The sequence below is a fragment of the Eschscholzia californica genome, unplaced genomic scaffold (assembly GCF_041429995.1).
Source record: "Eschscholzia californica isolate CP2 unplaced genomic scaffold, dmEscCali1.0.p SCAF_3, whole genome shotgun sequence".
Classification (NCBI taxonomy): Eukaryota; Viridiplantae; Streptophyta; class Magnoliopsida; order Ranunculales; family Papaveraceae; genus Eschscholzia; species Eschscholzia californica.
Window position 1 is genome coordinate 44951940 of NW_028238420.1, and position 16036 is coordinate 44967975.

Genomic DNA, 16036 nt, shown 5'->3' on the forward strand with positions numbered 1-16036 from the left:
GGATAGAAGAAAGCAGTGATTGATTCCCGGTTGCGTGATGTGAGCAGCCAGAATCAATAATCCATTCTTTATCATAATCGATAGATATATTAGCTTCACTTAGGTTTTTATCACTTTGTCTTGCTGCAACCTCAACAGAAAAACATTGTTCCCACTTTGGTTGATCATTTTTTTCATCATGTACAGCATTTGCATTTTCATCCTCGAGCTCTACGCGACAATTTTGTTGGGTATGACCTCGTCTTCCACATCTATAACACTCAATGCAGTGTTCATATTGTACACGACAATTTCGCTTAGTATGACCCACCTTTCCACACCTGTGACACTTGATTAATTTTCTTTTATGATCAGACTCCATCTTTGCACCTGAACTTGACGAAGAATTTGAAACGGCTTTATACTTTGACTGATTTTTGGTGAAAAGTACGTCATCTGTGTCGGGTTTATTTAACATTTGCTTAATCAAGGCTTCCTGATTAGATAACAAGTTCTCCAATTCAATAATAGATGGTTGAGTTACCCAACCTTGAATTGAAGAGATAAAAGGCATGAACTCCGTCCGTAAACCACGAACAAGGTAGCGACGCAGCCGTGCCTCGCTAATAGGTTCCTCCACATCTAGCTCTGAAATTTCTGCACATACATTTTTTATCTTCAAAAAATATTCTGAAATAGATGTACCTCCTTGAGTTAATGCCGCAAGCTCATTTTCTAGGAATTGCAATCTTGTTGTATTCTTTTGAGTAAACAACCTTTGAAGAGTCTCCCACACTTGTTTAGGTGAATCCACATCACGAACATGGTCAATAAGTTCTTTACTTATTGATGTTCTTAGAGCAAAAAGAGCTTTTCCGCACTTTATCTTCCACTTTCGTCGCAACTCGACATTCTCTTGAGTGTCATCAGGAATTAACGAATCGGTACCACAAACAAGATCCCATAAGTCTTGACCTTGTAAATAAGCTTCCATACACAGTCGCTAATACTTGTAGTTATTACCTATAAGTTTCTCCACACATACTTGAGAGATACCATTACCACCATTCATTGCAAAAGCAAAACCAGAAAACAAAGAAAATAACCAAACTTTTCTTGTTGGACTTTTATCAAACAGGTTGTACTCAACTTAAAAACCAGAACTTTTGAATACTAACACTCTCTCCAACCTAGCTCTGTTACCATGAAGAAAATAAAGCTATGACTTGAAGTAACAATTCAAATCACACAACTCAACAGTAATACTAAGGAAATTAACATTCATCAAAAAAATTTCTTGTCTTTTCAACATATTCTGGACTCTATTTATAGACTCTACTATGACTACCCACTTCCTATCAAGACTCAACCACTACACCACCATTACATACACTACCCACTAATACATCCATTACTGCCACCAATACCCCCACTACTAACACTTACTGAAGTCTAGAAAATAATTAGTTAAGATAACAACATAATCAACTACTTGCTAAAAACCTGGAAACCACTAATAAGATGCACTAATTTTTGACAACTTCCTTCAGATGTTGCAGATTGTAAACCCAAAACACGTCCCTAAAGCCTAATTCAAATAACTAATCTTAATCTTACATCAAATCCAGATACTAACCTACCTCGGTTCTAGAGATATTAAAATGCTACTATATGATTCCAACAAATAATTGCACATTATTTAACCATGTAGGCTAGCTTAGTTGTGGGAGAAATACCTAAAGGCCTTGTGCTCGTCCCGATCACCTAAATGCTAAATCCTAGGGAGCCTGTGATCGCCCAAAGCCCGAATAGCCTTTACCTTAAAATTCTTAAGAAATGAGTGCACTTCTCAGTGCTAATTACTAGTTAATTCTTTGTGTGTAGATCCTTCCACCACCAATCATGAGAAGAGATTTTGATAAAGTGCTTGCAAGACAAAGGCCAAGAGTGAGCAAATCTGACATCAATGTGCACGAAAGATTTACTAAAGAGTTTGGAGAGGAAGGCAGATACAATCGAAATGATACCCGAAGTCGAGACTGGAGCGGTTCCAAGAAGAGATAGTTATGTGTATTCTAGCTATCATTATGGGATTGAATGAAGCATGCATCACACATCTTTGTGGGCAGCTTCTTCAAATGTGACATATACATGTACGAGAAATAGAGAAGTTGTAATTGAATTTCATAATTATCCTTACTTTTTTTTTTTGTTAATAAAATACATTGAATAAACTCAAAGTAGCACACTATTACAATACTTATGAATTAAAAAAGATGGGACAACTCTCCACAACTTAGATGTATTCTTCTTTCTTGCCCATTTAGCTAGCTTGTCTGCATTATCATTTAGCTGTCTATTTGTGTAGTTGAAATAGACCCTATCCAATCTTCTTGTAGCTTCCTTGATCTTCTTGATATGAATATTAGAGTATCAGTGGATGGTATGCTTCTGATTATTAAGGTGATTGATGAGGTTAATATTATCACTTTCGATAATAATATTCTTATGATTGTTATGTATTGCCCATAGGAGTCCATGTAAAATAGCAACAGCTTCACCTTCTTCACTGTTTCTCGCTTTCTCCGAGGATGCAAAGGCTCCAAGAAATCTGGAATCAGCATTATGAGCAATGAGGCCAATCCCAATTTGCTCAGTAACAGTGTAGGGGTCTGCAGGGGGTTGCCATTTAGCTGCTTTAGAAGAGTTATTTCTATTTTTTTCTACTAACTTTTCTGGAAAGCTCTTAATGTTGGTTATGACAGAGTTGGTCTCCAAAATGGTCTGTTGGAAGCAATTATCACATCTCATTTTCCATATAAACCAAAGAATCGTCGCAAAGTGGGAGCCATTAGAGGTTGTGATTCTCAGAGGAGAGTTCTGCCAAGAGAAGATCCAATCTATTATCGAACTAATGTTTTCTGTGATAACATTAAAGTAGAACCATATGTTCTTCGCCATAGGACAATGTAATAGTGCATGTTCCATAGTTTTCTGGGTAGGACATTTTGTACATAGAAAGTCATTACCTATGTATTTACCAATACGATTTTTAACTGGTAAAGCTTTAGTGCAAATTTTCCAGATGAAAAGTTGTATACGTGGAATGGTGGGGATCGACCAAATGAAGTTCCAGTTATAGGGGGTAGAAGGGGTGGTGAGGATGCTATTTCTCAGATGATTATACATGGACTTAACTGTGAATTTCCCTGACGTTGAGAGTTTCCATCTAACATAATCATTCCCGTTGCTATCTATGGGGATAGTTTTAATTAGTTTCCTCGTAGACATATCAAACGTTTCTGCCAGAATGTTATCATTCCATTCATCATTCGAAATGAGCTGTGAGACCTTGACAAGGCTCGAGTTATTATCATTATGAAGAGGAAGTTGAAGATCTGGGATCCAATTGTCGTTCCAGATATTGACCTCTGTACCTGAGTGAATTTCCCAACACGTCAGATCATGAACTTGATTGTAAACTTTATTGATATTCTTCCAAATCCAGGAGTGGTGATTTTTACTACGGCCAGGAGTATCAGTATGAGGGAAATATTTGGCTTTTAACAATTGCACCCAAGCGGCTTTCGGCTCCGTGCGTAATCTCCAGGCTAGCTTACTGAGGAAAGCGTTATTATCCAGCTCCGGCAAGTGTATACCCAGTCCACCTTCTTTTTTAGGCCTACATATAGATGTCCAGGCCTTAGTACAGATCCCTTTAGACTTACCCCACCAAAATGACTTTTGAACGGTCATAATGCGTTTGCTAACACTTTTCGGGAGTGCGAAGCATTGCATCTGGTATCGAGGTACGGCCGCCGCCACGGAAGAAATGACCACCGTTCGACCTGCCTGAGAAAGGAAAGAGTGATTCCATTTATTAAGTTTATTATTAATCTGCTCAATGAGCTCGTTGAAAACTTTCGTTTTGCTTGCTCCTATGAATAATTGTGCTCCCAAGTATTTCTCTGAAGTAGAAGCATATTTGACTTTCAGGGATTTCGTAATCATCCTTTTGAACTTCGGATGAGAGTTCTTTGAGAAGAAGATATTCGATTTACTATAGTTAATAATTTGACCTGAAGCATCACAGAAGGTTCGGAGAAGGTTTTTTAGATTGTAAATATTATCCAAGGAGTTTTTGCCAAAAATGATGCAATCATCTGCAAATAATAGGTGAGAGATTTCCAGCTCTGAATTGCTAATCGGGTAACCTAGAAAAGAGTTCGTTCCCACTTTGGAGGAGATGAACCTACTGAGACCTTCCATTGCCACTGTGAAGAGAAACGGGGAGAGGGGATCACCTTGTCTAATTCCCCTGGAAGGGAGAAATTTCTGGCTTGGCCTACCATTAATGAGGACTGCCATTGAGGAAGTCGAGATGCAAGAGCTGATCATGCTAATCCAGTGTTTTGCATATCCTAACTTTCTCATAAGCTCTTCTAAGAAATGCCACTCAACTCTGTCGAAGCTTTCGACATATCTAATTTGAGGCCGAAAAAACCTTTATTTCCTTTCATCTTTTTGTACGAGTGGATGATCTCTTGAGCCATGATAATATTGTCAGAAATCTGTCTACCTGGGACATAAGCAGATTGAAAGGGAGATATGATATTAGTAAGCGTGTGTTTGAATCTTTCTGCTAGGATTTTTGTAATTATCTAATAAGTAGTGTTCAATAGGCTAATCGGACGATAGTCTGCCGGCGTTTGAGGAGAAGTAGTTTTAGGAATAAGGCAAATGTTCGTATGATTAGCATTCGGGGGAAGGACTGCTGTATTAAAGAAGTTGGTAACCATGCTGTAGATATCCTGGCCGATTGTGTCCCAATTAGCCTGAAAGAAAAAAGGGGGAAGCCGTCTGGACCTGGAGCTGCTTCTTTCTTTAACCACCTTGTAGCTTCATCCACCTCTGTTTCTTCCGGGATTCTAGTAAGCTCCTGGTTTTGACTATCAGAGATGGAAGGCTGGAAAAGCTCCAGAGTTTGGGTGTTAATATTGGTGTTGCTGGTAGTGCTAATATTCAGAAGGTGAGAAGAGAAAATGTTCTGAATATCATTAAAGTTTTCCTGCCAGTTACCCATATCGTCCTTAATAGCGAGGATACTATTATTACGGTTTCTCTGAATGGCTTGAGAATGGAAGTATTTAGTGTTTTGTCTCCTTACTTGGGAGTTAGATTTCCTCCAAATCAGAAAGCCACAATCTAGGTCTTACTATACCGACTTGTGGTGGGGCGTGGTGTCTTCTTGCTGGGAATGACTGCATCTGGAGAAACAAACAAGACTGTAATCTGTTATGTCCTGCTACAGAGTTGTAAACACTACAATTTGTTCAAAGCGTTTTCTACAAGTATTAACTTCTCTTCATTATCTAGTTTTTGTTGATGAACGTTTTAATCCTTCGCCATCTAGTAAAAAATTTGTGATCCACGTACTAATAGGGAACGGGTTAACTCTAACAGTTCCTAATTTGTGACTAACTAGAAAAAATTTAATAACAAGACAACACAACCCGTCTCTTGAGACTCTCACTCAGCGAGTGTGACCGGTACTGTTTTTTTTTTTTTTTTTTTTTTGTTGAACGACCGGTACCGATGTACAGGCCCATCTTCATCTAAGGGGGCCATTATAGTAATGTTAAAGGTTTTTCTACGCATAAAACCAGGAGCGTTGGAAAATATGCAAGACCCGTCACACTGTTACGTGTTGCAGGCAACTAGCATCTTTTGGGTCTCTCGTACCCAGACACCTACCATCTCTGTCTCTCTCTCTCATAGTTTGGAGTAGTAGCTAGGTCAAACAAAGTCCATCAACAAGACTGACTACAAGAGAGAGGGAGGGAGAGAGAATCATTTATGGACACGAGATGATGATGATGATGATGATGGACGGTGAGATGCTCGAAATTAAAGCTGAGGTAGCGTGAGGGATCAGGTTTACTGAGAAGAGAGGTCCGTACCTCCATATTTATAAAGAGAATGACGTCATGATTTGGACTAACATATAATAATAACACCACCTGTCACTCTCTCTCTTTTAAATGAAGCGGCGGCTTCTTCTCCCTCAGGCGGCTGTTGACCCCACTTTCTCTCTCTTCTCTTAATTCACTTCCTTTTGGATTAATTTAATTTAATTCTAACTTGGTCCTATAAAAATGACTAATTTATGAAATCTGCCTTCCCAACTACTACCATCTTCCACTATGATGCCCTTTTCTATCATTCTATCTGACTCCCATTTATATTTTCTTTCACTCGCTATCCTTGTTTGCAAAGAAAGGCGACCCATGCCTATATCTTCCAAAGTGGTGACTTTGTTTGCAAAGAAAGGCGACCCATCCTATATCTTCCAAAGTGGTGACTTTGAGCGCCGACGCAGTAAAGGGTTTGATATTTGAATGTCGTATTGTAGTTTGGAATCCCTACTACTAGGAATTATTTATAATAAGTTAAAAGGTTCAAATCTTGATACGAGTGCTGCTCCAAAATGATTTTTAACATGTCTTGTACTGGCCCCTGATTTAATTCGGTTTCGGGCCTCTTAATCATTTGGGTCAATCCCTTGTTTGCAAATGCATATCCCTCCTCGTTCTTTGTCTTTTTTTCTTCTCGGCCCAACTGACCATCTACTTCAACATCTTTAAATTTTTATATTTTTTCTCTCTTTTTCTTTTGAAAATTTGTGCCCCCCCTCCCCCCCTTTCTCTTTTTGTCAAAGATAGTGGACAGGTTTTTGTCTCTCCCCTTTGCGTGATATCAAACAAAGGAGGGAGAACACATCCTTTTGCCGTAAAGAGAGACATAGAAAGGGAGAAGTAGACAAAATAGAAAAAATGATGAAGCAGATGATGGTAGTAGGTGGTCAGTGATGTTGGAAGAAGAAAAAGGAAAACTAAAAAAAATCTTATGGCCGAGTCAATCGACTGACAACTGGCAGATGGTCGATCAACCAACAATCTTTCTCCGACGATGAAGAAATAGCGAAAAGTTAAGGAGGTAAATACATTTGAAAATAAGGGTGTAAAATGAACAAAAAAAAGTCATCAGCAAAAATTGACTGCCACAAAAACTCAAAAAAGGGACCGTATAAAAAACATATTATCTTTAGGGACCTATATTAAAAAAAATTGTCATTTTTAGAGGGCCTAAATGGAATTAAGCTATGTCATTTTTTGTACAATTCTTATTCTTCTTCTTGATCTTTGAAGTTTTCACTCTCTTTCCTCTCTCTCTCTCTCCATCACAATATTAACTAGTATTGAGTCCTGTTGTGCTCTTTGTTGGGCTTTAATGGCTACTACTTCTTCACCTAGAAGATTAGGAGGTCATTACAGGGGCGTAAGGAAGAGACCATGGGGAAAATATGCAGCTGAAATAAGGGATCCATGGAAGAAAACTAGGGTTTGGCTAGGTACGTTTAATACTCCAGAAGAGGCAGCCATGGCTTATGACGGTGCAGCTAGGTCTCTCAGAGGTGCTAAAGCTAAAACTAATTTCCCATTACCAGTTTCTAATTATAGTGTTGGTTTTCCTTTGGATCTTAATAACATTCCGGCAACCCACCGTGGTCTTTCTATTGTTGACGGTGGTGGTTGTGGTGGTGGTTGTGGTTGTGGTGGTGGTGGTGGTGCACTAATGGAGAATGGTCAGGTGGCCCAACCGTCGGAGATGAGTGTTGGAAAAAGAGGCTTATTAATTGATTTGAATGAACCACCTGATGCTTCTAACACAGTAGTAACCACACTATCTTTGTGGTTAAGTTAAGAGAAATTAACTGACTAAATATGATTATCTGCCTCTAATCTATCCTTATATCTTTCTTAATTTTAGCTAGATATGCTAATCGTTTCTTAATCGTTTCTTAATCTACAGTTGTATGATTCTAATTAAATAGTTCGACTCTATATCATTTGACACAAGTATGTATTTTTTTTTTTCTTTATTTCACTCGAGTCAATTTGATATTCAAAGCAGATTCAGGGTACCTGTTAAAATTAAATTCGAAGAGGAAAGAATCTAACTATTTAAAAGTGACATCCAAATTGTAGTAAACCATTCACAACTAATTAAGCCGAGTGGTTACTGAATTGATTTTAACTCTGCACGTTTCGACACAAAACGTCACACCCTTAAAAGTATGCGGATTACGAAGATTAAACATTTAAGTCGTAGTGACATAGTCCATATCACTTACCATTTTTCTTTTCTGAATTCCCGAGTCTTATATGCATAATAGGCCAACGATTTAGCCCTTATTTTTTAAATTTTTTCTCCTGACATTACCATTACATGACATTTTGGGCCAAACCAACTATAAAGACTTTCAAGGTCATCCTATGGTGACCTAAAAGCGTGTGAAAATGTACCCTCTTCTTATTGTTGTTTTAATTTAATGAGATAGATCTTGATGAAAAAGCAGTTCTGTCGAGATTCGATCCGCGACCTTTAAGAATAAGAGGAGTCTCACTATTTCATAAATTTTAATTCGGTAAGGTTTATCATTTTATTTTAGCAGTTCTTTCTCTTAATTCTACTTTTCTAAACTCTAAATCTCTAATTTTAACCTGTATGTTTGTACGCGCGGTGAAAAAACCTGATTATTTAAGTTTATTTTTTTCATTCAATGCGAGATAATAAAACTTAAATTTTTTGAGAAATCGACTACGATCTACGTTAGTTATTTCAAGACACTGATACATAAACATTTAAAACTTAACAAACTTTTATTATTTAGTATATCTTTAAGGGTTTTTTGGGCTTACCACCTCAAAACTAATCTGTAATTGAGTTTACCCCCTTTAGTAATTAGGAATTGAGTTTACCTCCTTGAATTTAGTATTTTTAACAAAACTACTAAGGAGATGTGTTGGCAATTTGGCATGGGATGATAAAATCACAAATTACAACAAAATCAATCTTTACTAATCTTATTACCGACCAAATCAAACAATAAAAGTAAGGTGGAATAACTACGAGGAATCATATTGAAGAGTCATTGTTCTTTGTAGTCATTTTTATTTCACGTATGCCAAACACAACCTTTATGTTTTTGACAAAATTAGTAAATCTAAGTGGGTAAATTCAATTACTCATTATTGAGGGGGTAAACTCAATTACCAATTAGTAATGAGAGAGTAATCCCAAAAAATCCTATCTTTAATAACTCAAATTTAATAATCCCACATAGATGTTAGTCAGTATCCAAAAATTCTAAGGGTTAATTCTCTTAGAGCAAGTCCAGGGCCAGCCGGCTGAGGCCATAATTTCAAAATTATGGCCTCAGCCACCCGCTCCAAGCCCAGCCGCTTGGAGCGGAGGCTGGGGCGACTGAAGGCTCCCCAACATGACCGTTGGGGAGTCCCAACGGCCATGTTGGGGTGATCCTAGCCGTTGGATTTTATCCAACGGCTAGGATCTTCTCCCATTTTTTTTTTATGTGAATAATAAATTTGTAATTTTAATTAGTTTTAATTCTTTTTAAAATTCTAGAAAAACTTAAATATTAATAATTAAAATACATCCCACCAAATGTCGGTCCCTGAATAATTTTTCAACCTTAGAAAAAAAAATATTATTTCGAAAATAGTTCAAACACGTGTTTTATATATACATAAAATCACACACGTTTTTCGCACAACGACTAAAAGTCTACACACGCGTTTCCCAAATGAACAAATTTACTGCCCCAAGAGAGGTTGGGACTGCAGCTGAATTTTAAAGGCTGAGCTGAAGCCAAAAGTTTTAAGTGAAAAAGTTGTTTTTTCGACCTAAAACAGGTTGGGATTGGACTTGCTCTTAGGATACAAAGTTAGCCAAACAAAACTCATTCATTAAGAAATCATTTTTGCTACAAGAGGTTTAGAAGGTATGGTCGCCTGGTCGGTGGTGTCCATGCAAGTCACCGAAAGTCAAAAGCAGTTCTGAATTGAATTTACTAAACGACCCCTGAATTTTTTACAAAATAAAAAAACGTACCCACCTCACTGGACGACGACGATGACACACTCGCACGAGTGTTTTCACGAGTCTACCCCGTTTTAAGCTCTAACTCACGTGTGGTGACAACACCTTTAAACCTTTACCAGAATCCAAACCTAAAATGCGCCGCTAAAATACACGGCATCGAACGGGACAACAGTTCAACCGGATGAATACAACAATTCCCGACATTCAAGGTCGGTGCCACCGATGTTCCGGCTTTTGGCGCTTCTATCTTACTTTATTTTCCTCTTTATCTCTTAAAAAAGTAGCGTATCTCGAGGATGTCAAACTATACTTTCTAGTGGGTACCCCTCTAAGTAGTGCCACATTTATCACGGCAACAAATAGTACAATACGTGGCAGTCATCTCACTCACGGCGGAAAAAGCAAAATCTAGATCAGATTTTCAACTACGAAAGTTGGGTCCCACCTTAACGCGGCGGCCGCGGTTCGGACTATTTAATCCCCGTGACCTACTTTATGGCCCCACCTTGTCTCCTTCTCTTACTCAATTACGTCAACATTGAAAAACAAGTAAGAAAGAGAAAGTTAGAGAGAGAAAGTGATAAAGAATCTCTTCCTCTCTCTCTCTAGTTTCCCAAAAACCACTACGGCTTCCTTGTCTGCCGCTCCCACTAACGTACTCCACATAAAAACAAGTAAGAAATTATAAAAAATTAAAATAATGACGTACACGTGGCTGTCTAACTTGATAATGACAACACGCGTATTATTAGCAGCAGGTCCACACGCCCTAATTATCTCCTCGTGATTCGATCCCGTGATGTCGCGGGACGGCGTTGCCGCCTTCACTGATGGCGGTGTGTTATTTTTTAAATAAATAATGACGTACACGTGGTTGTCGGCGAAATCCTTACAAGGATAAAATCACCACCGTATCCGGCTGAGCGTTAGAAATGTAACAAGTTAAACAACCGGTTTCCGGTTAACTGATTCAAAATGCTATGATGATTAAATTAACCAAAGTAAATTACTCAGAAGAGATTAATTGAACAAGATTAAAGATTTGTTATTAGAAATGATGATGATTAAACAACATTTGGAGGTAATCTGATTACCTTCTTGAAGTTGCAAAAAAAAAAACATAAAAAAGAGATAAATTTAAATTTCAACAGTAGTCCTTTTCTATTCAATATTTACAGAGTTATTCCTACTGAGTACTCAAGAAAGATATAAGCTTATAATCGGAGTTCATCATCATCTTTGCCGGCGGAGATAATCTAACAAAAATACCGAGATTTGATTCAAACAACTTCAGGTGGAGGAGGTAAGTTAAGATCAAGATCAAGATGAAGAACTTCTCTAGGTTTAATTATGTCGGTATCAACAACAGTTGATTCATCAGAATCACTCTGTATTTGTTTACCGATCTGATTTTGAAGATGATAAAAATCAGTAGCAGGAGAAACGAATCTAAGTTGTTGCTGTTGTTGTTGTTGTTGTTGATGATGGTGATAATTCATCATCTTAGATCTCATAATAGAATCGAACAACATAATAGATTGATGAGATCCGTTAGGCAAAATACCAGCAGATGAAGTTTGATGTTGATGATGAAAAGGAAATCGAAGAAAAGAGGAACGATCAACAAAACTCGGAGTCGGAACAGAAATACCGACTCGATGAAGAAGATCTAGATCTGAACGAGAGGAAGGATCAGTAATCGGAACAGGTGGTGAAGAAGATGAAGAATCAACAGTACTACTCTGACTAGGGCTTTGTTCATTTCCATTACCATTGTTATTATTATCATTACAAATCTGATCAGAACAAGTAATTGGAAAATTAGTTTTAGCTTTTGATCCACGATATTCTCTAGCGGCTTTATCATAAGCCCTAGCTGCTTCTTCAGCAGTATCAAAAGTACCTAACCAAACACGACTTTTCTTATTCGGATCCCTAATTTCGGCCGCATATCTTCCCCACGGCCTCTTCCTTACACCTCTAAAATGCATCTCCTTCTCCTTACCAACAGCGTCTGTACTATTTTTCGACCCTGATCTTGGAGCCATTTTTTCAAGAGATAGAAACAAAGAAAGAAAGAGTGGGTTTTTGTTTTTAGAGAGAGAAAGTGATGAGGGTTTTGTGATGATGGATGGATGAGAGAAGGGGGAAGGAGGAAAGGGGAATTTATAGATAGATAGATAGAAGAGGGGGGAATAAAGGGGCGCAGTCAGCGAGAGGTTTGACTGTCCTAGGCCGCCGCCCGCGCCCCCAGCGTGGTGATGAAAAAATATTGTTGTCGTCGTTTGAAGGGTACGTGTCGAAATAATGGAGACGAAGGTGTCGTTATTTTGGATTCGGGTATTTTAAAAATAGAGTTGCGTATTTAGTGGGACCTTCTGCTGCGGACACCGGGAAAATTGTGACCATTTCGACACCACATATATGGTGGACCCACACGGACGGCGGAGTCCGACTTCTTTACTTTTGAATAAATCATCGAGGTTAAAGTAGGATATGTTTTTTCCATTGAAAATAGCTAACAATACAAAAAAAATACTCAGTACTCCTACTTCATTATATCGTTGTCAATTGTAAAAGATGGAAAAACTTCTACGAGCTCGTTCCACTAAAAATGCTAGTAATAAGCCCCAGTTTAACCGTCAACATATATCTGGTTAGTCAAGGGTTAGTAGCCCAAGTGGTTCTAAGGTGTTGACATATACTCCAGAAATCTCTGCGGGTTCCAGATTCGAATTCAGATAAGGTGGAATCGTTGGTTATTTGATTTGAGATTATTAGGGTATAAATAAAGTTTAGTTGGACTATAGGCCGGTCGTGTCTAGTTTGAAGTGGGCGGTTATCGAGCTTATCACATCTTTGATGTATCAATGTCAAATGTAAAGACTAACGTAGATCGTAGTCGACTTCCAAAAAAAAAAACATATATCTAGCTAGTGTTTTCTTTTTTACAAATTCTGATGTCAATTTGGATGAGAATATTATTCATTCTACACAAATATAAATGTTATTGTCAATTATAAGGAAATTATTTGAAGTAATATAATTTGGCCCTAGTATTTCTTATTAAAAGATATTGCGAGTGAACCGCAAAAAAAAATGTAGATGCTTACTTATAATAATAGTTTGATAGTGGCATGAGCCTGTGTAAAGAATGGGTGTAAATTTAGATAATGGAACCCTGACATCATCGATATTAACGAAGATATATTACCAACAGATAAATGATATTAGTTGAATATACGTTTGTAAATGTTATTTGATTTTAGAGATTTTTTTCTCGAATAAAAGAAAAAGGAAAATTACACCCAAACCTAGTAAATATGAAGGGAACTACTTTTGCGATAGGAAAAATAATTCAAATAAGTGAATGGATTTCTTTTCGTGTCTCCCAACCCCGCCACTGTTCCTTGTTCACACCGATAATAGCCGTCGTTGTCAACAAGCTATTGTCGACGATTTCTTTTTCAAATATGTTTATTTGCTCATCTTCCGACCACCACCACCACCACATCCACTATAATTTCTCTCATCCTTCCTCTCTTTGTCTCCTCCATCTCTCTCCCTTCTCCGTCTTCACATTCTATATGATACGCTAAATAGGAGGGTTCATCTCCACCCCCAGAACAAATAGAGAGAAAAGAGAGTAGGAGAAAAAAAGGAAAGATAAGTGATGGTGGGCGTAGGGGTGGGAAGAAGACCTAAAGGCATGGTGCCTGCCTGGGTCAGTCCGAGTTCGAGGTGGATCGCAGGTACCCCAAACTCGTCACGGGCATACCCGATTCGTCCGACAAGTTAACAGGCAGGAAATGGTCAAAGGGCCTTGACCGGATAACAACCCACTTTAACCCGATAGACACGACTGAATGGACCTACCGACCCAAGCGGTACCGCTACCTTATGGACCCGACCCGACCAATACCTCTACCCTGTGGACATGACCCTTAGTTTTAGAACAGATCTAATTGTCTATATAGGGCTCCTAACCATTAAATCATAACAAAACCCTAAGATCTCATCGCGCCTCTTCTATAGTTTTTTTTTTGCCATATATACATCATTAACACAAATTCTGGGCCTTTAGTCGAACTCTGGACTTTTCTGATGTTGTATGATTTGTAATTTTATTAATCTAGGATCTTGTAATCAATGACTACCTTAATATTTTTCTGTGAGTTTCACTGAATAAGTACTATAAAATTAAATTTTTATTCATTATTGTATTATTAGGTTGGAGGTCAGTCGGGAAACCGACCGACGAGATATCGGGAGCCCCGTCCGGTCAATCGATCACAATGGCCAATGACCAAAGGAATTTTTTTGTTACAAAATCGAATGCATATCTAGAGCACAAAATCTCCCTTTAAAATTACACTTATGTTGTGTGGATGGAAACCAAATAGAAGAGAGAGTAGTTGCGTGTCTGGTGAGGAGTGTAATAAAAGTGTAATGGTTGTTGTTCCCGGTTGGTAAGACTGGAAAAATATAAAAAGAAAAGAAAAGAGAAAGTTGGTTGAAACTAAAATATGTCGGCAATCTTCTAATTAAACGGCGTAAGAGTTGGATCGAAAGCGGTCGTTCTCACTCACTCACTTGTTGTTGTGGGACCAATCCAATCAATCCTTTACTTACAAATCGGTCACTAGAAAAACAACCCGACACTTTCATTCCGTCAAGCAAATTAAAACCTAACACGCGTATCCATGCATTACGCGTGAATGAAGCCAGAGGGAAACTCCTCCACTTAAAATTTCTTTCATTTTAAGTCCTTTTATTCTGACTAATTTCGCTTTTTGACTTCACATTCTAGCAAATATAAATTCAATTTTTCTTTGTATATAATTGTCTGGTCAGTAAGTTGTAGATCATCCGATTTGAAAATCAAATGCGGCATATTCAGTCCACAGTGGAGATAAGAATTCAACAATTATTGATTTGAGTCAATACGGAAATTTAGTCTCATGGGATAGTCTCAAGTGTATTTATATGAGCAAATCCAAAGACGTCTGTAGTGATGACAGTCGCTAAAATTAAATTATGTTAATAGAGTACCAATTATACAAGGGTAAGGATAAATAGACTTTAGACTCCGTATGATAACTTTAACCTTAGGCCTTAAATACCTTTACCAATGACAATTATAGAGCTTGCTCAATTTATGAAATATCTATATAATATGTATTTATGATGTATCTACGATATTTAATGGATATAATGGTTTCTCGAGTGCCATGTTAAAAGGTTTTTTTCCATTATGGATGTGATGTTCCATCTATAAAAGATTTTCCATTATATATTACTTTAACTTTTTAAAATTATCATGTTTTATTTTCTTGCTCCTACGTTTGACTTTTTATTTATTTATTTATTTATTTATTTATTTATTTATTTATTCTCTTGTTTCTCTGTTCCTGTACTTTTTATTTCTTCTCCATTATATATTTTCTACACCTAATTTACCTAATCAAATTGAAAAGAAAGAATACATAATTACATTGTTCTTCGGTTTATGAATATTCTTTTTAACACACAAAGAAAAACACGAGAAGGGAAGTAGAGAAAGGAGAGATATGTAAAAGAAAAAAAAAAACAAAATAGAAGAATGAACATTTAGAGATAAATAAATAAGACAACAAGGCCAGGACGAAACTAAGATTCTAAATCAGGCCTGGCTAGCCTAAAACTCCTATACAAAGAATTACTTACGTTCACTGATCGCTTAAGTTCACAAGATTTTTTTGCTTAAGTTCACAAGATCTTTTTGCTTTTTTGCCCAAATATTAAACACCCACCATGAGATGGTATTCAAGGAATCAATATGAATCTGGAAAAAAAACTGACTAATTTAGTTGATCACCCATGACTGAAAAACAAAAGAAAGAGATGATGTGGTTTGTCTTTCTCACCGTTGTTTTAGGTTGGATTCAAAGAACCTAAGTTAAATGGATCATAGTTTGTTGAGTTTGAATGTTTAAAAAGAAGAAACCTGAAGTAAGATAAAAGGAAGGAAGAAATCTTACGGTTAGAATAAAAGAAAAGACGAGAAGTTGTGCTTTTCGTCCGTTACTTTGAGAATAGAGGCTAGAAATTG

At 37.3% G+C, this 16036-nt stretch overlaps 1 protein-coding gene across 1 annotated transcript; it reads right to left on the reverse strand.

The window, feature by feature from the left end:
• Positions 1 to 10969: 10969 nt before the first annotated feature.
• Positions 10970 to 12277, reverse strand: LOC147550771 (ethylene-responsive transcription factor 4-like). Its single transcript, XM_086671522.1, has one exon. It carries the CDS (start codon positions 11991 to 11993, stop codon positions 11226 to 11228), a length of 768 nt encoding a protein of 255 aa, XP_086527648.1. The 5' UTR covers positions 11994 to 12277; the 3' UTR covers positions 10970 to 11225.
• Between the last annotated feature and the right edge of the window lie 3759 nt (positions 12278 to 16036).

Excerpts from the sequence above, each read along its gene's own strand:
- LOC147550771 (XM_086671522.1), bottom strand. The coding sequence starts at position 11,993 with ATGGCTCCAAGATCAGGGTCGAAAAATAGTACAGACGCTGTTGGTAAG.